This window comes from Culex pipiens, chromosome 3 (genome assembly GCF_016801865.2).
Source record: "Culex pipiens pallens isolate TS chromosome 3, TS_CPP_V2, whole genome shotgun sequence".
Lineage (NCBI taxonomy): Eukaryota > Metazoa > Arthropoda > Insecta > Diptera > Culicidae > Culex > Culex pipiens.
The window spans coordinates 97,568,195-97,592,401 of NC_068939.1; the positions used below are offsets into that span (position 1 = coordinate 97,568,195).

General features: G+C 39.3%; 1 protein-coding gene across 1 annotated transcript in view; it reads left to right on the forward strand.

Annotated features, from left to right (window-relative positions):
• Positions 1-21,170, forward strand: part of LOC128093226 (uncharacterized) — a 65,382-nt gene extending 44,212 nt beyond the window's left edge. The window contains exons 2-3 of the mRNA XM_052709234.1: positions 19,954-20,978; positions 21,046-21,170. Coding sequence (XP_052565194.1) covers positions 19,954-20,825 — 872 coding nt within the window. The 3' untranslated portion in view covers positions 20,826-20,978; positions 21,046-21,170. The remainder of the gene's footprint in view (positions 1-19,953; positions 20,979-21,045) is intronic.
• Positions 21,171-24,207: the final 3,037 nt, after the last annotated feature.

Sequence of the window (24,207 nt, forward strand, 5' to 3'; positions counted from 1 at the left end):
TAATTATTTCATATAATATTTATGCAAGAGAAATGCTCTTATTTATGCTTAAAATTACTTTCCATTGAAATGTGTCTTAAATGATTGCCTTTGCTTTCACAAAGTATTCTAAATGAAACAGAATATGCAAACATTTTCTTCATAGTTCATTAAAATGTTCGCATAACAGCTGGATCGATTATGCTATCAAGGTATATTAATATATTAACCATATATTGTAAACAAATCTAGAGATTTTTTTAAAGGTCCTATATGCTATTGTCTTTCATATGTTTTTAGGACCTATAAATAAACTCAAGAAATGTTGAGTGGAAAATAGACATTTTTTCATGGTTTCAAAAAATGCATACATTCATATTTTGATTGATTCGTTTGACCATAAAGTAATAGAAACCGGTGTAAGTCCTTAGGGATGAGAAATTCCTTTTAAAATCTGAAACTTTGACGAGTAAAGTAGGTGAGTTCAGAACAAAGCAATACCAAGCAAGAGTAATTCAAATCAAATTATTCGCTCTATTCTCGATTGCGAGATTCCTACTCGAAACTAGGTGTCCGAAGGCTTGATTGTTGAGGCAATTGCAAACCTCTTTTTACACCTTAGCTTCCATCCACCCCGGGATTCGAACTGACGACCTTTGGATTGTTAGTCCAATTGCCTACCAGCGACTCCACCGAGGCAGGACCCAGGGAGACGACTCCTAACACCTGGACTGAGCTAACGACCTAACCTTTAGGTTAGTCCGGGCCAACATTTACTTCCCGTCCGACGGAAGGCGTGATCAGACAAATCTCGTCTCGATAAATGCCACCGGGACCGTCTGCAGCAAGAGTAATTAGCAATTCATATTTGTACGTTTTCCATATTTGACAAAATATTACATGAGTTTATGAAATTTTGGAATAAACAGGTAAATATTATTAGTGTAGATTGAAATAACCATCTGGCAGGAAACAATTCTTTCCCAGAACCTTGGTCAAAATCGACAAAAATGCATATCGACGCTGTCGTGCTATCTTGTCGTATCCGCCATTTTGACGTTCCTAGAAAAACGCGTTTTGATGTTTGACCTTGAATAAACAAAACACGTTTTGTTTGGCAGACCATTTTGTGCACTGTCCCAAAGTTTGGTTGAATTTGGTTGTCGGAGTCCCGAGTTATAATTACAAATGTTTACAGTAGTCGAGCATGTACGTGTGTCAAACGCGTCTTGACCTGAAATCGCATTTTTCCAGTTTTCGCACTTACATCAATTTTTAGGGTGTGTCAAGATAGCACGACAAGATTGAAACTTCTTTCATATGAAAAGTGACAAAAATGTACGGAGTTTTTTTTCGGTTTTTGTTGAATATCTCATAGTTGAAATCGAATTTTGGAGATATGTGGTCAAAAGGTGAGGCATTGAAAGCTGCACAGTATTGTGTTTTCATCTCAGTTTTGCCCAAAATGCACGTGCGACAAGATAGCATTTGCTATTTCTTATCATTTGTTCGTCCATAAAAATCTTCTTATCATTTTAGCATTTTAGTTTAAACAAAAATGCTACCAAAGTATTAAAAAATCGGGTATCACCGATTTCCGATTTCAAAAATTTTCAGTTAGGCTTTGTTTTGACCTCCCAAGGTTTTTACTTTGATTGAAAATTGAAAATACGAACATAAAATTATCGGTTAATAACTTTGAAGATAGGACTTACGGTTATCGAGAATTCGTCTTAAAATTACACCATTAATCAAACCCGTTTATCTAATTCCATGAATTAAATTTTGTTTAGAGCACCCTAGCTAATCAAATACAATTTTAGTTAAAAGTATCCCATTTGATTAACGATTGAAAACAATGATTAAAGTTAACTGGGACTTTTTTAATGTTAGAAATATTTTGCGAATATTTTTTTTAAATAGGTTACATCTATGTAAAAAGTTCACTGAACGAAAATGTTCAAAGATATGTTGTCAATTTTTGTCAACATTACAACACTGTGCGTAATAAATTACATAGTTCTTTTTTGAAAAGGTCCTATAAGCTATTGTCTTTCATATGTTTATTGGACCAAATCAAAAAAAAAGTCGAGAATTGTACCTAGGCTTAGCCACCCCCAAAATCCGAACTCCTTTCCCAAGTGAACCTTGGCAACACTGGAACCATGAAAGCTCGCTTCGAGTTGTACCCACAATGTATTGGTGACGAGTATTGAACCCACCACCCTAGGAGAAGAGTGCGAGGGAACGCAGAGAGGTACAGATCCGGCGCACATCGCGCGCCAAAATGCGGGAGGACCTGCTAAATGTGGACATTTTTCGTTTTTTGCTACTATCCAACAAACGTGGAGTTGCTGCTGCTAGCTGTTGCATGTGGTCTTCCCATCCCCCCTCTTCCCCTTGGGGTAAGAAGTGGCAAAGTATACAACAGAAGTCACCACGTTTGAAGACGAAGAAACGCGAAACGTCGCGCGCGCTTTTTGCCTTCCTCGCCTTACTGAGGAAAGGCTATAAAATCACTCAGAAAACGAACTTCTTAGTTTTACCTCCTAGACCCACCTTCATGTTTACATATCGACTCAGAATCAAATTCTGAGCAAATGTCTGTGTGTGTGGTGGGATGTTGATCAAGAAAATTTGCACTGGATTATCTCGGCACTTGCTAAACCGATTTGGACCGTTTTAGTCTCATTCGATCCGACTTGGGGTCCCATAAGTCCCTATTGAAAATTATGAAGTTTAGTAAAGTACTTCAAAAGTTATGCTAAAAAAACGATTTTAACAAAAGTCCGGAAGATTGTAAAAAGGGTGGTTTTTGTAAGAAAACCCGTCATGCTATACATTTTCAGAAAGGTAATAAAAATACCTTTCCAATGCGTCAAAAACATTTAAGATCTGACAACCCTATCAAAAGTTATAAGCACTTAAGTGTTATTTATGCACTTTTTGGAGGCCGGATCTCGAATATTTCGATGAAAACGTTGTCCGGATCTCTCATGCGACCTATCGTTGGATAGGTAATCAAAAGAACTTTGCAACGCGTCCAAGACATTGAAGATCTGACAACCCTATCAAAAGTTATAAGCATTTAAGTGTTATTTATGAACCTTTTAGAGGCCGGATCTGATATATTTCGATGAAAACGTTGTCCAGATTTATCATGCGACCTGTCGTTGGATAGGTAATTAAAAGCCCTTTGCAACGAGTTCAAAAGATTGCAGATCTGACAACCCTATCAAAAGTTATACGCACTTAAGTGTTATTTATGAACTTTTTTCAGGCCGGATCTCATATATATTGTTGAAAACGTTGTCCGGATCTATCATGCGACAGGTCGTTGGATAGGTAATCAAAAGACCTTTCCAACGAGTTTAATAGATTGCAGATCTGACAACCCTATCAAAAGTTATAAGCACATAAGAGCCCTGAATTATGAAGATCTGACTATACCCAATCTGACGGTATGAATAATGAATCAAGTTGATAGAACACTGAAAGGTCCGCCCTTTTGTATCTATTTTGGATAGCATTACCCTCTAAATGTGAGGAAGGCACCAACCACCTAAGGGTGGATTAAGTAACGTTTTTTTGATGAAAAGATATTGTACTCAACTCATGTAGGATATATTGTTTGAATACGAAATGAACTCAACGGTCGCTGCTGCTGCTGCTTTTTTGACGCTGGGGTCGTACTGAACAGTTACTTTTATGGTTCTTCTCTCTGGGGCTGGGGCAATATGTAGCGAAATTGATTTTGATTGATTTGACTACTTGCTGGTCGTGACAGAGCTCTACTTTCTGACTGACTTGGCCTAGCATTACGCGGATCTTGGACGGACAGACAAACACGTCGTCGTCCAAAGTGGGGGATATCCTGATGCAGATGCAGGAAGAGAGCTACATGTTCGGATTGAAGGCATCCATTAGACGGCGATAGCCTGGGGACAAATTCGCTTGCACTACGGGCCAAGTTTGCCAGGTCAAAATTTGAAAAATCTGGTAAAGTATCGACAAAAATCTGGAAAAATCTGGCAGACGAAAATCTAACAATTTTGATTGGTGAAGGGAGGGAGGATATAAATTCATTCAAAAGTTTGTGGAATGCAAATGGTTAAACTAATTTTATGGCCTCCAAAATGTTGAATTTACATTTTCTATAAGAAAAACACATTCTAATTATGTTTTGATTATCAATTAACTTCATTCATTTTGATCAAAAAGTTGTTCAAAATGAGCATTCAGTGAAAAATCTGGCAAAATCTGACAATATCTGGCACAGAGAGGAGTGAATCTTTATTCTGGCTGACGCTTGGAAAAACTGGTATTCCCAGATTTATCTGGCAACCTGGCAACCCTGCTACGGGCTGGCCAGCTAGCCGATCAAGTTCTAACCACTTCGACAACTTCTCAGGCGGTTCAGTCTGGTAGCAGCACACACTGGGGAGAGAGAGAGATCGAGTTCAACAAAAATGACAACATGCTCAATTAGTATGCATTATGCAACGATAATTGCGGGTCTTGCTTGGAAATATAATTTTAATAAGTACTTTTGAGAAAAGAATTAATAATAGCTATAATCTTCTCATGGAAGAGAAGCGGTTTGTAGAGTTGAAGAAGATGCTCATGTTCCTAAACGATGCTTATCGTAATCCTTACTCCAAGGTTGGCGTGAAAAACAAGTCGACTCTATCAACTCGCATATGAGTTTGGCTGATCTCCAATGTAACGTTAGTCCCACATGAACTACCCTAGTGCGAGCAACTCATGAGCACTAAACAGGTCTATTAACACTTGCGGCCAACCGGGATGATCGCGTGGTCAACCTGTAAAGGGGGCACCCCCTCGGGTACTGCCGACTGTTGACAGGTGACCTGCGCGGGGGGACAAATCGCAAAAATGTCGTATACAGAGGGAGACCTCCGAATGAATTGGATTAATCTTAACACTTTTTTTTCGCTTGCTTCCTTAGCTTATAAATATTGAAAGTAGCTTATGAGTAATTCTCGCTGAAAGTGGACCACTATTTACACAAGGTGCTCAAAAATCAAATGAAATGTACTTTTCCAATAGCCCCCACCAAGTTATGAACGAAACCATGTTTGGTTGGTTGAATTTGTCCTCACCTCGGCGCCACGAACTTTAAACATTTTTTTTAATTGGTAATTTTTTGACTTAGGCGCGCCTACAAAATTGCTAATAACTTTGCAAAACTTCAACGAACCCTTGATGTTTTGGGGTGTTTTTAAAAGGAAATGGCCAGAGCTTTCGAATGAACTTGTCAGAAAAATACCGTTCCATACATTTTTTAGCCACAAAACACCAATGTATTTTTAAAAGTCATTTTTGAAGGCCGGCGCCCCGCTTTATCGAAAAACTGACAAATCCATTCGAAAGCTGAGACGATTTCACATAAAGGACCAATAAATCTAAGGTGTATGTTCCTCCTATCTTTTTTAATCTAATTTTGATTCTGCGAGCACAGCGCTCCGTTCGCATTTCGGGCACCCAAAATGTTGCAATTTGCTTGCCCCATTTTAAGGTTTTGTCAAAAAATATAGGTGCTCCCTTTTAAAATGATAGTTTATTGTCCAAGGATCGAAATGCACTTTCGATAATTTACCAATATTTATGTTTTTGGGTTCTTCCAGGCAATTTAATGTCGAAAAATTGTTTTTTTTTGCTTTTTTTTTTTGTAAAATGCTCACTTACAATTGGGTGGACTTTTTTCAGTAGAACTAATGAATGTAGCATGTAGGAAATTTCACTACGAACATTTTTCTCTGAAAGAAAACGTAATTTCGATACTCCAGTGCCAAGATATTTTAGTTTTAGTGAGAAAAAAAGTGCCAATTTTACAAATTTCTCGGAATCAACAAGCACGGCCTATTATTTACATGCGGCATATGTCTTGGAGGCCAGAGTATGGTTTCTTATAGTTATTTTGGTCGCTGAATTCGGATCTGGAATCAAATTTCAGATTAACTGTTAAATTTGGAGCAACGCCCAAAAGTTATTTGCGGTAATATGCTGTAATTTTGATCGCTAGTGAATTCGGTCATATTTCATCTTTCGCTCACCTTTAATTGATATTTTACTCACGGTATTTTTCATGGAATTTTTTTTTTTCAACTTCTGATTGTTTTAAGAGGCCTCGTAGCGCGGTGGTTAGCGGCTTTGGCTGCCGATCCCTAAGTGGCTATGGGGAATACACGCAAATAATATTTGAGCGTGGCTAAAATATCACGGTTCACTGTTAATCTGAAATTTGATTCCAGATCCGAATTCAGCGACCAAAATAACTATAAGAAACCATACTCTGGCCTCCAAGACATATGCCGCATGTAAATAATAGGCCGTGCTTGTTGATTCCGAGAAATTTGTAAAATTGGCACTTTTTTTCTCACTAAAACTAAAATATCTTGGCACTGGAGTATCGAAATTACGTTTTCTTTCAGAGAAAAATGTTCGTAGTGAAATTTCCTACATGCTACATTCATTAGTTCTACTGAAAAAAGTCCACCCAATTGTAAGTGAGCATTTTACAAAAAAAGCAAAAAAAACAATTTTTCGACATTAAATTGCCTGGAAGAACCCAAAAACATAAATATTGGTAAATTATCGAAAGTGCATTTCGATCCTTGGACAATAAACTATCATTTTAAAAGGGAGCACCTATATTTTTTGACAAAACCTTAAAATGGGGCAAGCAAATTGCAACATTTTGGGTGCCCGAAATGCGAACGGAGCGCTGTGCTCGCAGAATCAAAATTAGATTAAAAAAGATAGGAGGAACATACACCTTAGATTTATTGGTCCTTTATGTGAAATCGTCTCAGCTTTCGAATGGATTTGTCAGTTTTTCGATAAAGCGGGGCGCCGGCCTTCAAAAATGACTTTTAAAAATACATTGGTGTTTTGTGGCTAAAAAATGTATGGAACGGTATTTTTCTGACAAGTTCATTCGAAAGCTCTGGCCATTTCCTTTTAAAAACACCCCTAAACATCAAGGGTTCGTTGAAGTTTTGCAAAGTTATTAGCAATTTTGTAGGCGCGCCTAAGTCAAAAAATTACCAATTAAAAAAAATGTTTAAGCTTCGTGGCGCCGAGGTGAGGACAAATTCAACCAACCAAACATGGTTTCGTTCATAACTTGGTGGGGGCTATTGGAAAAGTACATTGCATTTGATTTTTGAGCACCTTGTGTAAATAGTGGTCCACTTTCAGCGAGAATTACTCTTATAGTTGTTAGGAGCTGGTGGTGGCGCGAAGAAAATGTTTGAAAAGTTGACCGCCGCCGCTGAGAACAGGTTTCGTTGTCGTTGTCACCGAAGTTGTTGTTGCTTGAAAGGTCCCGCTCGTGTAACATATGTACCTACTGACCTTGGGCCAGATGATTCTAGAGAAGGTGGACACGGTTGAGAATTAGAAATATATATAGTACTCGTTTCGGTGGAGGTTTGGTGTTAAAATATATTAATTTGTAGTTCGATGTGAAATTATTAAAAGATCAATTGCATTTCAAATATGACCTGAAATGGATTTTTTCCTTAGCGCGTCTTTTCTAAAGTTACAAGGGCTTTAACCTGAGGTCTTCTTTAAAAGAGGATATTTCTCCTAGTATTCGGCAGCTTCCATAATGAGTTCTTAACATTTTTTTATTTGTATACAGCAATTCCCCACGAAAACAGCATGGAAAAAAAAACAAAAGTGCTCGGATCGGGCTCAAAAATTTTCTGGGGGTTCCCTGGCCGAAATAATTAGACCTGTGTTTTTTTGTTTGGCCATTAGGGTGACCTACGCCGTGTTAGGGTGGTCTGAAAAATGGCCATTTTCGTCAATTTTCGCAAAAACTAGTTTTTCAAAAAATCATAACTCCTCGCAATTTCAACCGATTTCAATTGTCTTACACGCAAAAAAAAGGTGATAAGTTGGCCTTTTAAAGAAAAATAGTAAGAAGTTCCAAAAATCTAGCCTAACATATGAAAAGGTCGAATGAAACTTTAAAATGCCGTTTTGACGGTGTCTGGACCAAAGAGTCTGGAAATATTTTTATCGGATTCCCCGGACATTTTTACATAACATATTAAAAAATGGGAGGAGTTCATTAACAGGATTCCGAGATATGATTTTTTGAATATAAAATCCGTGTTTTTCGACGCGCCGCGCGCAAAAACACAAAAATGGCAAAATCGGCAAAAAATCAACTTTTTCCACTAAAACTGCGATAACATAAAAATATCAGCGATGACCTATACATGATGAGCCATCCCAATTATATGGAGAAAAGCTTAGAAAAAATCGAATGACAACGAATGATTCTTCCTAAAAAATTGAACAAATGCACTGATCATCGATTCCTAGCGAAGGGAAGAGAAAATCTAAAATAAATCATAAAAAAATGTTTTCGTATAATGTATATAAAAAAATCTATGAATTCAATAAAATATTTCTAACGATACTATAACTCGTCGGGACGATAAAGATAATCTATCGTTATCGTCTGGGTGCTGAAAAGACAGAATGCGTAACGTGATTTTCGAATGCTCCCCACTGCTCCCCACTAATACGAATCTATGACATTTCCCCGAAACCCAAATTACCGAAGGGACTATTCCCCGAATGCCACTTCCCCGAAAAGACACTTCCCTTAATAGTCATTTCCCCGAATTCCATTTATCCGAATTTCCCATTTCCCCTAATCGTTCACATCCCCGAATGCCATTTTCCCGAATGGGCCACAATCCCGAATGCCACTTACCCGATTAGTCATATCCCTGAATGCCATTTCCCCGAACGCGGTCTTCTTAAGATGTATTGACTTCGAATACCTTAATAGCTCGACGCCATCGACTTTTTTATTCCTGACAAAATAAATTATAGATCGATCACAATACTTGCCACTTCTTGGTATTACTTTGTTACTTTCGATGTCAGATTGCAGCAGGTCGATACTCGACGAACATCTGGATCAATTTGATGGTTGTTTTTGCGAGAGTTTGCGTAATCAGTGTAATGGCCTATCTACAATCACTTTACTTAGAAAACTGCACTTAGCTTAGAAATTTGAACCAAAGGAAATGAATCTGATCTTCTACCATAGAAAAGTTATAAAATTAGAAACTTGACTTATTTTTCCTTTGGGGGGTAAGTTGTTCAAATCTACTGTCAGTCGATAAACTAAAGAAATAAACTGAATTGAATTGAATTGAAACTTGACGTATGGTTTGGAAAATTTCAAAATCTACGAAAAGTTGACGTTTCCATATGATAGGTAAACAAACAACTGCATAGCAACTTATCTAAGCACAGCAAGTTTTCTAAGTTGATTGTAGATGACGGCCGTAATTTGCATACTTTCCTAAGTAACTTAACTATTTTACTTTACTTAACAGTTCTAAGCTAAGTGATTGTAGATAGGCCATAAGTATTAGTAATTCTGCCAAAGAGAGGTATGGACAGCATTTTTTTGCTGAAGTATGGCGTTCTTAACAGTAGCATGAGGTTCAGTTTCAAATGAATACATCAACAATCTCACAAATTGCCAAATTTAACTCATGATCCGATACTCAACTGTACGCGTTCGAAACTTGTCCTCAACGCTGCCAACAAAGTGACCAAGTCACGGGTAGCGTCCAGGGGCCATCAACAAGAAGGGAAGAAGCGGTCGTCGCGATCGTCGTGATCGATCGATCGCGACACACGGCCCGGCCCGGTTGTGGAACGTGATGTGCCTGGCCGCTAATGGCCTCCGGAGGTCCACCGCGTGCGCACAAAGTCGTGTGCTCGAGTGCCCATTTTCGATGCTTTCCAACCGTGGCCGAGTGGCCCCACTCCGCCTGTTTTGCGCAAAATGTTTGTCTACCACGGTCATAGACGGTTTGTTTCGGTGGAAGATGTTAAACCTGGATAGAAGTCCTGCCCCGGGAGGGTCGTTGCATCGTTCTTCGAAGCCAAATACACATGCGGTGCATTACAAACACATTAAAACAGCACACGATTAGGAAAAAAGTTAATGCGTTAACGGTTGCTACCGGGAAAAATGAAGCCATTAGCTAATTTTACGTACAATTTACGCCCCAAGAGGTGCCCATATAAAAGGTGGGTAAATTATTCAATTACTGTGCTTGTGCATCTCCGGTGTGTGTGTGCCGGTCCCATAATTCGTCGTCGTACTGCGAGGGATGCTGCTCCACCACGTGATTCTTCTTGACATCGAACGTCGAGGTTCAACAGCAAGCCAACCAACCTACTCGTGATTCGGGTGGCGCAACGCCGCAAAATATTGTCGATCATCACTCCGGTTTTACGACCTCCCTGTACTAAGCTGGGTTCTATGTGGAGGGGAGCATTCACAAATCTCGTTGCGAAGCCTTTTTGTATAGTTTCATAAATTTCTAACAGAGCTTCAAAAAATTTCTTCATTTTTTTTCTAATATTTATTAAAAACATAATGTTAACCTTCAAATCTAGCGTGAAGTATAATCATAACTTTTGTGCGCCGGTGCTGCCCATGAATGAGATTCACGTTGCTCGTAAAAAGGCAGAACAGCGACGCACGCGGCCACAATGAGTGCGAGGGTGGAGTGGAACGCACCACGAGGCAAACAAAAGCTGCAGTCGTGTGCTTATAAATAAAAAAGGAGCATAAAAAATGGAATCGAGTGCCAAACCTACCTCAATTTTTATGCTCGCAACTTGCTCACAGACAAACAACAATAGCGGAGGAGGGCAGGGAGGGACGAGTTTCGAGCAGGAGATGCAAACGACAAACAGCTAAAGAGACAATCAGCCAACGCACATTCGCGCCAATCGGTCGTAGATCATCGACGGTGAGACTTTACAGAAAATAAAAATTAAAAAAAGTTAATTACAGTAAAACGAAACCAAAACAGTAAAAGATGAAGAACAGAACAACAGAACAACAGAACAACAGAACAACAAAACAACAGAACAACAGAACAACAGAACAAATTTGTACTTTAAAAAATGATTTTCTGAAACAAAATCTCCCATTTCCCACGCCGCACTCGACTGAAATCGTTCCCAGCAACAAAGTGGATAAAGTCAAAGGGGTTTGGCCACATATAGTCGATTCTCCTTACGCAGACATTAGACGGCCGGTTCCTTCGGAATCTACCGCACCAAGGTGGATGATGACGACACGGTTTCGCCTTGATGACACTGCCTTTATAAGGCTGAGAAGATGGGATGGGGTGGGGTAATAGCTCGTGCGCGCGGGCTGTGTGTTGATAGTCGTAAAAATATACGAAACTAATAAAAATCAACAATTTTGAAGATACCTGCTAGCCCTGATGGCAGACACGTCATTTGTTAGGTTGGATTTGTTGCTAGGTTGCCTAGTGTTAACTTATTGGTGGAACACTGTTGCACATTTCGAGATATTTGTTATATTTTAGTGATTGAATTTGATCAAACTAGCTATAAAACTCGTACCGTAAACTGGGGTCAATCGGGACACATGGGGCGAATTGGGACAGCAGTTTTAACAATGTTGGAGCACAATATTTTGATTTTTCTGGTTGGTTTCGGTTAGAACAGACTCAGGCCAACAAAATGTGTACATCCATTTCCAAATTTAAAAGCTGTACCTAAGTGCTCTAAAAACTGCTGTCCCTATTCAGACTGTAGTCCCGATTCACCCCAGATTACGGTAGTAAAATATTGACAGTTGAACATTTTTTGTCTAAAATTAAAAATAATGATTCTAATTAAAAATTAAACTTTAAAAGTGTCCTTTTTCGAATTTCCATTCAATTCTCATTCGATTCCAATTTCGCTCTTCCTCAGCTCACCACTCTCGCATACGAATCGAAGGGAAAGATCTTATTAATAACCGTTTAACTTAATCACACACCGTGGGGTCAATAATTAGAACAAATAAAAATAAAAATAAAGCAAAAGGAGAGCACGAGAATTAAAAAAGAACTGCCCTTTTTCAGCCAGAGTGATGTAAATCAGCGCTCGCGATCATCACAGCAGTCTCGGAGAATTACTCTCTCGCAGACGACGACGAAGTAGGCTGATTGTCATTCATGCTTTTTTATTGGCGCTCGCGCTCACTGCTCGCGAGTTGGGCTCCTGCTTCTCCTAGCTCCTAGGGGCAACACATTTCAGCGCAGTGATGGTCATTGATTGGCCCTCTCCTGCCGGGGGCCCAAGACGCCAGCCAGCAGTGTGATGACAATGGCTGACTGGGTTGATTGGCTGACTGAGAGAGGATTGCGTCGCAAAAAAGGAAGCATAAATCATTTCTTTACAGGGTTGGGAGCAGGAGGAGGAGGGGAGGGTTGAGGGGTAATCACTGCACAGGAAGAGAGGAAACTCATTGAGCCAGTTCTTGTGTGTCATTGATGAAACTACCGGTATTGGGGCTGAGTGATGGCTATCGAGGGCGTTTATTAGAACTGTTCAATGATTGGGGGGCTAGGCACCTTTTAGGGTAGTTCAGTTTACTGAAATTTTCTTTTTTACAAAATTTATTTTTCTCTCTCACATGATTCTTGGATGAATTGTTTCAAAACTTTACCCCAAATTAATAAAATGAACCACCCTACCGAACCATTAAATTTTATTTTTACGCTTTATGCAGGGTCTACCCCCGATGGGGCTCGAGACGGCCGGCAGACGGGAAAAAGCGAGAAAATAGTGAGGAGAAAACGCAATCGACCCACGGACAAACGAGAGCAAACCTGAACGTATGATTAATCCTATAATTTTTCAATTAATCATTCATTTAGGAAAATATCAAATTAATCACGGGCGGCCGTCTAGACGAGAGAAGGCTGTTCGAGCTATCAAAATAGTGTTCAGGACAGTTTTTGTAATAGGTTATTAGTTTTTTTTTGTGGGAATTATATATTTTTTCAGTAAATTTATGAAAAAGGGATGAATAATTACTCCATAGAAAAATTAATCAAAGTTAATGTTTTAATATGAATTTCCATAATTATTAATACAGCAATACGAATAAAACGTAAGTATTTTTACCGATATTGAAATTTCTCAGTTTTTAGTCAATAAAAGTAATCCCTCTACAGCCCATTTTTTTCGTTTTTTTATTTTTCCCTTGTTTGTCTCCCCTTCAAAATCGACCAGAAGCCTAATCAACTGAAAAAACATTTGAATTGAATTTCCTACTTTGATAATCATAATTAGAATGTTGGTTTAAAAATATTTTGTTTTTCTTTTTTTGCAAAGTTTCGATGTACAGTCTGAAGTCTTTTTCGAGAAAAAACTTAGATTTTTTCACAATTCATGATTGCGAAACAACTAGACTAATGAAAACTAAAAAAAGCGCCCATAATGAAAATTAATATTATTCTTAATTTTTGTTTTTAACTTAAACTGAGGAAATCGTGACCAATTTTCTACAACCCAATTTGTTATATTTTTTATTTTGCTGAATATGGCTACAATGGTGGGAAAAAAGTGACAATTTTGTTCAGGGCATTATTTTGGCAATTTTTTTTCTATACCAAAAATTGTTGGAAAGTTAAAAATTTGAAAGTTGTTATTTAATTATTGTTATTGGTGTTCGTAAAGAAATATCCCAAGATTTTTTTAAACATTTCTTTAATTATTAGTGCATTAAAACATTTTTTTCAAGTTGGTTGATTAGCACCGCATATTTATAGCTTATGGGATTTTGACTATGTTGGGAGACATTCCTATGAAAAATCGTCAAAACTTTAAAAAATTATAGTGTTTTAGAATTGGGATGATATCAGCTATTTCAACTTTAATTTCATGAAAATTTTCACAAAAACACGTATTTTTCCTGCGCAATTTCTGCTCGAAAAAAAAATCTGAATATCATTGCTTTTGCAATATGGGTATCAAAAGATCGGGGTTTTTCATACATTTCGGAACCAATAACACAAATCTTTGAAAATACTTTAAAAATCACAAAACTACGTAATTTTGAAAAAATACCTTAAATTTCAGTTATTTAGAATATGGGTCTCAAATGATCAGGATTGTTTTCATATACCAAAAGTCGAGGGGGGGGGGGGGGGGGGCACAAAAATTAAAAAGGATAAAAATTGAAATTACGAGCCATGCTTTCAACATTTTAATGAAAAAAGTGTTTTAAAATTCATTATATACCTGTCCAGTTGTTTTACCATCATTAGTTTCCAAAATATCTAAGTATTGACGAAAATTTTATTTTTTGCGAAAAATATTATTTATGCGGTGCTGTACATTGGAATTTCATAAAAATTCAAAACATTTTTAAACAAGCCCAAACATGCTTAATATGATTATCAATGCAGAAAAATGCATTTTAGATTGTTTTTTGTTAATTAGTTTCTATTTTCATGGAAATTTTTAAGTTTTTAGGAATTTTTTTTGTCCCCTGATTTTTCAGACCATTTTTGAAGGGGGGGGGGGTAATTTTGTAATTTTGAAAAAATAGATTACATTTTGGTAATTTAAAATATAAAATTTCATTAAAAAAACTTTCATAAAATTACGTATTCTCGAAAAAAAATAATAAAAATTTCAGTATTTTATAAGTGATTGGGATTTTTTGCATGTTTTTCGAAAGTAACAAATTTTTTTTGAAAGTACTATTTTTTTGTAAAATTTTCAAAACATTTTAATTCAAAACACTATAATTTTTTGAAGTTTCGATGATTTTTCATTGAAATATAGCCAATGTCTCCCATAGAGCAAAAATCCCATAAGCTCAGCTCTGTGCTTCAGTTAAGCACTGGGCCGTGCTTAACCGAGGCAGCTGTACGAATCAAAACCGGGACAGTGCAAATCCGAGGCATGCAAAACCGGGGCATGACTTTATCAGGAACATGTTTTTCTCTGTTATTATTTTGTTTTATTTTAACATCTTATTTGGGTATTTTAATAACAAATCCTGAGCAATGACAGAACTAGAACTTATTCAGTTAATTAAATTGAACCAATTGAATTGATTTTTTAAACTTTTCCATCACTCTATCCTTAAAAATAAAATGCTCAACAAGAGATTTTTAAATCTTATGAAGGTTATCACCGAAGATCACATCTATTATCACAGTGCACATCGTGACATCACCTGTGCGACATCATTCTCGCAGAGGCGCACATTCTTCTAGTGAAACGGAACCCAAATACTCTGACATAAATAATAATGGTCAAAATAAACGGCCAAAGATGACCAAAACCAAGCGAGAGAGAGAGAGACAGACCACAAAATATTGAAGATGAAACTCAAAACTCATTAGCCTCGAAACCGTTATCTCCATCGCTCTCCCCCGAGTCTCGCTAGTCCAGGCGCGATCGGGTTAGGCCGGCCGAAGCCTATCGACATAGTTTCAAGTGGACGGGACGACGAGACCCCGGGCCAGAAGGATGACACTTTTTTTGTTGGGAACGCGGAATCCCAAAAGGTGAGGATGATCAGCACGACACTAGCGCGCTAACGAGAAACGAAATTGTGTCCACTTTATTTCTGGGGTTTTTTACCTCTCTCCTCGCCACGCGAATAGACCACATAAAATGTATGTGTGTGCTAGCGTGTGTGTGTGTGTGTGTGTGTGCTTGTATGTGCGTCATCTGCCCAAGCTGGGGGTCGTTTATAAAAATTGTCATTTTGATTTGATTAATATTTCATACGATTTTAGGAGAAGGTTCCGTATTTATCGTTTCGTTTCGGGTGCTTTCTCCGAAGAATTTCCACCGGGTGATTTCTCAACCCGGGTTGTGTGTCTCGGGTTCTTCCAGAGTTTTATTGCCCCCATAGTCGAAGTCCACCCGTGTGCAGTTGTTTGTCCCGATATGAATTAGTGGGCAGAGTCGAAGCCAGGGTCCCTCGACTCTGAATTTCGGGTATACCACTGGTCGTGGCCGGCGTCGGTATTGATCAGCACGATAGGGACCTTTGAATATTGCGAAGGGGTGATGATTGGTTCCTACTTTTCATCTGTGGTCCACGGAGCAATTTTTGGGGGTCCTGGTCAATAACGACGTAGCATCTACGGGTAGACACCAATGCACTATGGGGTATTTCCATATAAGCGAGCGGCCAAAAATATTTTTTTGCTTTTTTGTGACTTTTTTGTGTTGTTTGTACTTAGTATAATGAAAACAAATGAATTTTGATATTTTTCCAAAAAAAAAAGTTTAATTTTCGATTTTTTCATATATTTGAGGCCACATGCATTAAAGTGGTGAATTTTAATATTCTTGCTCTGTCTATTTGATGCACGGAATGGCGGTTTATGCTATGTTAAAGTTTCTGATTTACGTTCAATCTCCCTCCCCTTCTTCTTGAGTTAAAATCCACCTCTCTTTGAAGACCCCCCCCCCCTCCCCATCCAATTAAAATTTGATTTTTGCGGTGTTTTAGAATTTTAGACGGTTTATTTTATGGAACATTGTATGGATTCTCGTCCACGTTTTTTGTTGATCCACTTGCAAAATTCACGTTTTCCACGATAAATTCTTCTAAATCAAAATCACTATGTAACCGATTGTCGTTAGATTACTTAAAATATGAACTTCTTCTATGGGCTTTTGTATACCTCGTTTTGAAGCTACAGAACAACATGCGTAGTTTTTCCTCTGTGGTTTTTCCCTGAGTTGATCATGTGATGGTTCTGCAATGTTGTAATTCTTACAAATATACTCGAAAGCAGTTCTCACGTTTTCAGAATAGTGCTTCGTTATATCGTACAGGGACACTACGGTATTATTATCCATGCTTTCAAAAGAACGAACTGATATGAATATTCGACGAATCGTTTCTGTAAAATACTTAGAATAGGAATTTCTAATTTTATTAAACGTACCTAAGTACCAACAAAGTCATGAATATCAAATCAATTTCAAAACATACATAGCAGGTACGTCATTTCTGCCTCCGCAGGTAAATAATGTGATTTTAACCAAGCGTATACGCGAAATCATTAATTTTCTTGCATGAATCAAAATGTTCAAAATGGCATAACTCAAAAAGTGCACATAAGTGCACTTTGAAATTTGGAGACAAGTTAGGACATGGTTCAAATTTTAAGCTGCAAAATTTTCAGATCGCACAAATGCACACAAAAAAGTACTCCATTAACAAAGTTGAAAAAAACTAAATTTTGAATAAAAATCCATCTTTTTTGATTTTTATTATTTTTTTTAGCCTGTAAAAGTGTGTTTTGTAAAATGTTATTGAAAAGTTGAATCAATTACCTTTCTGAATATATATAATGATGCAGGAAAAAATACATAAACAGCTACACAGTACAACTATGAAAAATAATCATTTTTTTGTCAAAAAACATGTTTTTTCTTACCATTTTCGCCTTTGAAGGTCTGCAATTCAGTGAATTTTGAACCTACAACTTTCAAACTCCGGATTTTTCTTAGTTAGAATGTTTATTTTCGAAAAAAATACCAAAAAAATAATTAGAGTATGTCGGTTTTTCGATTTATGGCCGCCTGAAACCCCATAGTGCAATGCTTTGCTATGCTATTAAAACTGTAGGTAAAAAAAAACTTCAGATACCCATTTTTTAAATAATTTTAAGGATCACCTGAAATTTAAAAAAAATCTCCCTCATTCCAAATACAGTGAAGTGGCAATGTCACAGGCAAAACCAAAATGACGAAGAACGAACAAAGACATTCTATTTCAACAAGTAGTGTGTGATCTCCAAAGAGTTGAGTTGGGGATAAGATTTTATTTGGTGAAATACTGATCAAAACATATTATCTTTGAATTCTTTGAATTGATGATGATGAAATCATTCAAATATTTTCTAAATAAAATTTGATTTTATACTAAATTTTTACAATAAAACATATATGTTAGATTCCTTTCTCCAAACTCCTACCCTGGACAACATAGGCCTTATGGCGCTGGTGCTGCCGCTCCAGCTAGCCCTGTGCCCATCCGCCAAAAGGTATTTGACCGCGTCGTTCCACAACCTCCCTCCCCCCGTCTAGCCCGGTCTTCGTTTTCTGGACAACAACCAAAAAAAATCACCTGCCTTTCGATGATTTTATAGTGAAATTTTATTGCCGTTTTTTCTTCATCTTCTTTTTGAAAAAAAAAATAAAAACGGGGGGAAAAGCAGTCAAGAAACAAGAACCATTTCAAAAGTTTTGGAAGAGGTGAGGGTGGGGTGTGGGGTCAGAAGAGAAATGCCTTTTCTATGACTGGGAAAAGGGGTACAAGGGAGAAAAATATGGATAGAATGAGCCAAGATAAACATGGAACCAGGGCCAAAAGTGCTCGAAAGGTGTTTTCGGCGGAGGTTTCTTTTTTTTGGCAGCGAATCTCAATGGTTCGAAAAATTTAGCAGCCTTACTGTTAGTAGGTAGCCCTCCTCCTAGTACAAAACGAAGTGACTAGCTCATCGCCACCGGTGTGAGTGGCAAAATGGCCATTTGGAATCTTTAAGCCCCTCTTGGACCGGGCTGGACGGTTGAAGCTGAAGCCTTGGGAAGGGTGAAGGGAGCAACGCTATAGAGATAAGGCATAAAATATTAAGCAGTGATTTATGAAATCATGAAGATATACTATTACTTACAACTCGTAAATTTCCAAACTTTATAATAGTGATGATGAAACGACTGGGACGTTATTTTTCAGTCGCTGCGCTGTGAGAATTGTGGCCACGTGCTAGAGGAGGAAGATTCAGGCTGGGAAGGGGGTCAGTCGGAAGACTGGAAGGCCATCCAAGCCAAAGGGCATTTGGCCAAAACGAGAGAGAAAAAAAAATACAACTGCTAACAATCTACACACACAATGGGTTCTGTTTTAGTTTTACGCCATCCAAAAACCACCAGCGAATCCGCAGCGATGGGCGAACATTTCCAAAATACAGCTGAAAAAATCGCCACCGCACCACGTAAGAAATAGGTTACAATTTTTATGGCCCTCGTGAAGGCGCCGAACTCAATTCCGAGCCGCAATTTTCTAGCGATAGAGGTCAGCGGATTTAAAAAAAATATCGGTTCATATTTGTTCCTTGTTTTATTGGTGCACAGAGTTTCATAATTTTATAACTTCAAAAATGCGTTGAATACTCTCAAAATGTGGTACGACCAATGAGAATTATTTTCCACTTATCCGCCTTGAGATAGTTGAGATAAAAGTAACTGATGACATCGTTCAGATACTGATCGATCGCCAAGCATCACCCTTGCCATGGGGGTAAATCAAAGTCTTCCTAATCTCCGTCACGTCACCCGTCGAGGCGTTCGTCGTCGTGCTGCAAAGACAACCCCCAACATTAATCCTCCACCCTAAAAAAAATCACAGCCTCAATTCTTTACTTGTTCGAACTGTTCACTGCTCAACCGCACCAACAACTCGTTCGCGCTAATCTCCTCGATGCGCTCCGTCGAAAATATGCTCTTCAGAATCGACTTGGACTCCCCCGTGACGCGATCCAACACGAGTGTGATCCTCCGGTGGGCATCGTCCTTCCGGCAGACCGGATTAAAGTACGGCACTGAAATCACATCCCAAAATAAGTTCACAATGTCCTGCTACAATCAAGTTCCGGCACTCACATGGATCTCGAGACTCTCGCGGATGTAAAAGCCACTCGACGGAATCGTGGACCACCGCCTTGACGACCTAGTGCATCTGCTGGTCTAGGATGATTTTTCAGGCCGGGCGCATCAGGTTTGGCACGATTATGCGAACGTCCCACGACGACACTGCCACCTAGGTGGGAGAGGGAGGGCAGATTTGTATCAGTCGGAATTTCTTGCAACGCTACCAAAATTACTTACTGAAAATCGCTGATCATAGTAGCCAACCGAGGTCCACCCCCCGAAAAAACAATGATCACCAGGGCCGGCCGTAACCATGGTAGCCATAGTTACCAGAAATCAACAATTCAACAAGCTGAAAAGTTATAGTGGTCGAGTGCAGACCCCCCAACCAGCCATACCCGCTTGAGAGGTTGTAGTGAACGGACGCTACTAATTTTTCTCTCTTTCTCGTTTCAGGAATCATCGCGATGGGAGCGAAAATGTCTCGCCGAAATGGGCGTAGAGCGGCCACGGCTACTCGGGACGACGAAATGCAGACGGGGGGGACGGAACTCGACCGGGTTGCGAGTAGCGGACGGGTCGATGCCAAGCCGGAGGTTCCGGGACCGGATCTGCCGGTTGTCGAACAAAATTTGAATGAAATTTCTTTTGAAAATTCCGACAATCCGGCAGATTTGGTTCTGGAATCGCCGCCGGTAAATGATATTTCATTAAATAACTGTTTGGACATGACTGCGGCGGATTCCATCTCGGAACCGCCTGCAGATGTAAATTTTTCTTTACAGGTTGTGACGACGACATTCGAGGAGGTGGTTCCAATGCCGGATCCACCGATAGAGGAGCAAAATTTGATTAATGACGATTTGGAAATTTCCGAAAAATCGGTGGATCCGGCATCGGAGCCACCGAAGACCGACGGCGACTCAAACACGCTTTCGATTCCAACAGCGGCGGTGGTTTCCACCGTGGAACCGCCCGCTGACCTAAATTCATGTAAAATTGAAATCTCTCTTTCAGATGACAATCCGGAACCTCTTCCGGAACATACGGAACTAAATTTAGAAATTATTTCTTCCAAAATTCTAGATGATCCCGGACAATGTTCCCACTCCGTTTCGGTCGAAATTCCTCCGGAAGTGGTTCCGGAGCCACCACCAAATCCCAAATCTGACACAACATATTTTTGGTGCTACGTCTGTCAAAATTCAGGTACAAACACATTGCCATGGTTGCTTCGATTGAAGTATTCCAAGCCGGCAATGTGTTTGAAATATTTGTTTACAGGCTCGATGTTTTGCATTGCTCTGGGTTTGCTTGTTATTGTTTAACTTGTTTGTGTTGTTGTTATTTAATTGCAGGTTGGCGTTTCGTGTTTCCCAAGCGATTTATTTGTTACCGATGTTGATTTCGATGACGATGATGATGATGACGATACTGACCATAATATTTGATGTTGAGGAGATTATCGAGTAATTTACAAGGTAATGAATGTAAATTTCGTTACCAATATAAACAACTGTAACTAATTTAGTGCTCTACTTTAAACAGGCCGACTGGACGATTAGGACGAGGGCGAAGCAGCATGATGACTGTAGCGGATGATGGAAGACTTGGCGAAGTTTATTTTTCTTATAATGAATTGTAATATATTGATCTGTACTGATATTTGATTTTTTTTTGTAATAAACGAAAAAAAAGCGAACACTACTGTTTTAATTTTACATATTAGAAAGTTAACCATTTAAGCTAGGGGGGGATCCAGTTGTCTGTGATCGGAGCCGGTTCGTCGCCGAGGAGCTCCGCCGAATTTTCGCGTTTTTATTGTGTTTTTGACTAGTTTCGGGCGCGTGTGTGGTTTTAGAGTGCAGATTCGGAGGGCTGTTATCAGATTTTCACGGAGTTTAGTGATTTACGCCGGAATGTAGTGCATTTTCACTAAATTTACTCAGATGATTGTGTTTTCTTCTTCCTGTGCAAAGGGAAGGAATCTTTTTCTATCGACAGTTACGTCGACTGTTATGTCGACTATCAGGGGCTAACCTCACGAACGGGAACGAGATGCTCATCGGTTGTTGTTGTGACAGTTCAGGAAGGGTGCAAAGCGGAAGGCTAAAATCCAATAAGATTGAAATTTTGTTGGCAAAGAAATTATTAAAAGAAGGGAAAAGTGATGTTATCCTGTGTTTTAGAGACTTCTAAGATAAAGTGTGGGTGATCTAGTTGAAGGCTGACTCCAGAGCTGTTCTGCGTGTATGAATGGGGTTTTTTTAAACAGCAAATCCGGTGAGTTTGTTCCATATTATTTTCTTATTATTTTCTCATTCACTTTAATATCTGATTCTTTTTGTTTGCTTGCTTGCTTATGTGCAGCCAAACTCCCTTATGCATGATTTTGGGGCCCTCAAAATCTGAATCCGTATTTCAAAAGGCTTAATTGGGTCCTCAAATCTAATATTATTATATTATCTCATATCATAATTTAGTAGTTTTAAAAATAATTAAATCACCAAAGTTTTTTTTTTATCTTTTTTGAGTCATCATTTGGTTCTTTGAGATCTCTTGACAGAAAGTCTCACAATCTTTAATTAAAAACAAAAATAAAATCAAATTCAATTCTTTTCATTTTCAAATGAAGCTTCATAGCTTCAAACATTAAAATGTAATGTATTCAACAAGAAATTTAAACTTAGTTTAGTTTTTGGAAAAAAAAAATGTCTGGACCCCGTGCCCGTAATTCCCGTTACAGCTTATATGTATTTCCAACAAAAATCAACAGGGGAAAAAACGGAAATCGGCTCCAAACTGTTTACAAGTGTTATCTTATTGGAATGACTGATGTCACAATAAGAATTATGGTGAAGTTTGAGCCCCTTCATTTGCAAAGGCGTGCGACTGCGTCTTCCCCTGTCAAAGCCAAATCTCGCTACGAATTGTGCGGTCCGCAGTTCCACGTGCGCCGCGGAAAAATAAAATCTTTACTTCCTTTTTCTTTGTAAATTGTTTATCGGTCAAAAAGGATCGTCATGAATTACTTTTCGGTTGATTCATTCCATAATCAGTTCATTCTAACACTTCTGAATGCTCATGATGATTTGACCAGTTTGTATTCGGCGATCGTTCACCAACTGACTAGTAAGTGTAACTTATAATAAATAAATAAAATAACCTCGAGATGAAAAATTCCCTTATCACTACGCTTGACCTTTTTATCATTCTTTACCAGAGCTTTCTCCTGATCACCCGACGCATCTCGAGACGATAACAGTGGTGAGAGAATGTTGCGCAAGCTACCTCTTCAGATACAGCTTCAAATACGAAGACCTTATCCTCTGCGAAGCACTTGGCGGAGAACAGAGATGGCAAACAGACGAGCAGAAGGCAGAGACCATCTTACAGCACACGTCGGAGTTGTTCGCGGGAACAAGACGTGGTGGCTGGGAAGTGCTGGATGCTCTGAGTGATATCCTTGGGATAAGGATTGTAGTCTTTACAAGTCAGCAAGACGCACTCACGGTCTTCGGAGAACCTGTTGGAGTATCTAGCCGGGAGATAACCATTCACTTCGATGGAGTCAACCGCTTCAGCAGCATCGTGGGTATCACGGATGGGGAACTGCAGATCTCGGATCTGCAAGGATGCATCAGCGGCGTTTCGGATTGCGAACTAGTAGCAAGTTATCCAGCAAAAGTTACCGAGATTACATCGGCCGCTCAGCTATTACAAGCAGCACGTTGCGATGCAGCTACCCTTGTAGGTTCGCCTCTGGAAACTGGACCAATCTCTGCAGCCGGAATTGAAGATCACGACCAAGAGCCTCATCCGAGGAATAATTCTGTGCAGGATTTAGGAATCTGTCAGCAGGAGTCGCCAGAGAATAGATCAACAGTGGAAAGGGAACCTCGCAGTGAAAGGCCAATCCGACGAAACCATGCGCTAGGTGTGAGTCTGACCGGTACACGGACGGAACAAGGTGATACAACGGCTAGTGTTTACTATCACATAGTTACAAGCTACGGTGACAACCTGAAAATGCTACCAGTACCCGGGGACGGGAATTGTTTATTTGCGTCTCTAGTACATCAGTTGGAAAACCTAGACAGCAAAAGCCCATCGCACAAACCAGCGGTAATCGAACTGAGACGGAAAAGTGTTGATTACCTGGAACGACACTGGATGGAATACGAGCTTCAAATTCTTGCGGAGGCGGTCAAACGACGAATGATCTGGCCAAGTGAGCAGCAAAAGGTGGAGATCATCAGGAAGCATATCAACAACCTGCGAGAAGACGGGTTTTGGGCCGGTTCTGAAGTCATATCTGCGATTGCTGACATGCGGAAAACACCGATCAAGGTGTTCACTCGCCGGGGGTTGCCGATGGTCTTTGGTGAACACTATCCTGGCCGAGTGGCGCGAATCTTCTTCAGCGGGGATCACTACGATAGCGTGGTGGATCTAACTAACGCCCGGCACGAGGAGCGTGCCGTTCCGCTAGTAGGCGATGATGGCTTAAGGTACGGTCTACTACAGATCCGAGACTGACTACGTAATAATATACAAAACTCGTTGATGCAAATAATAGGTCGGCCGCGGAATGTTCAACCAAGGGTTCTGCTGAGCACAAGGGGAGGGGTACGTCCCCGGCGCCGGATATTCCTGAAGGCGAACTGCAGGTAGTTCTCTTCGGTACTCACGCGTATAGGCATTTAAAAT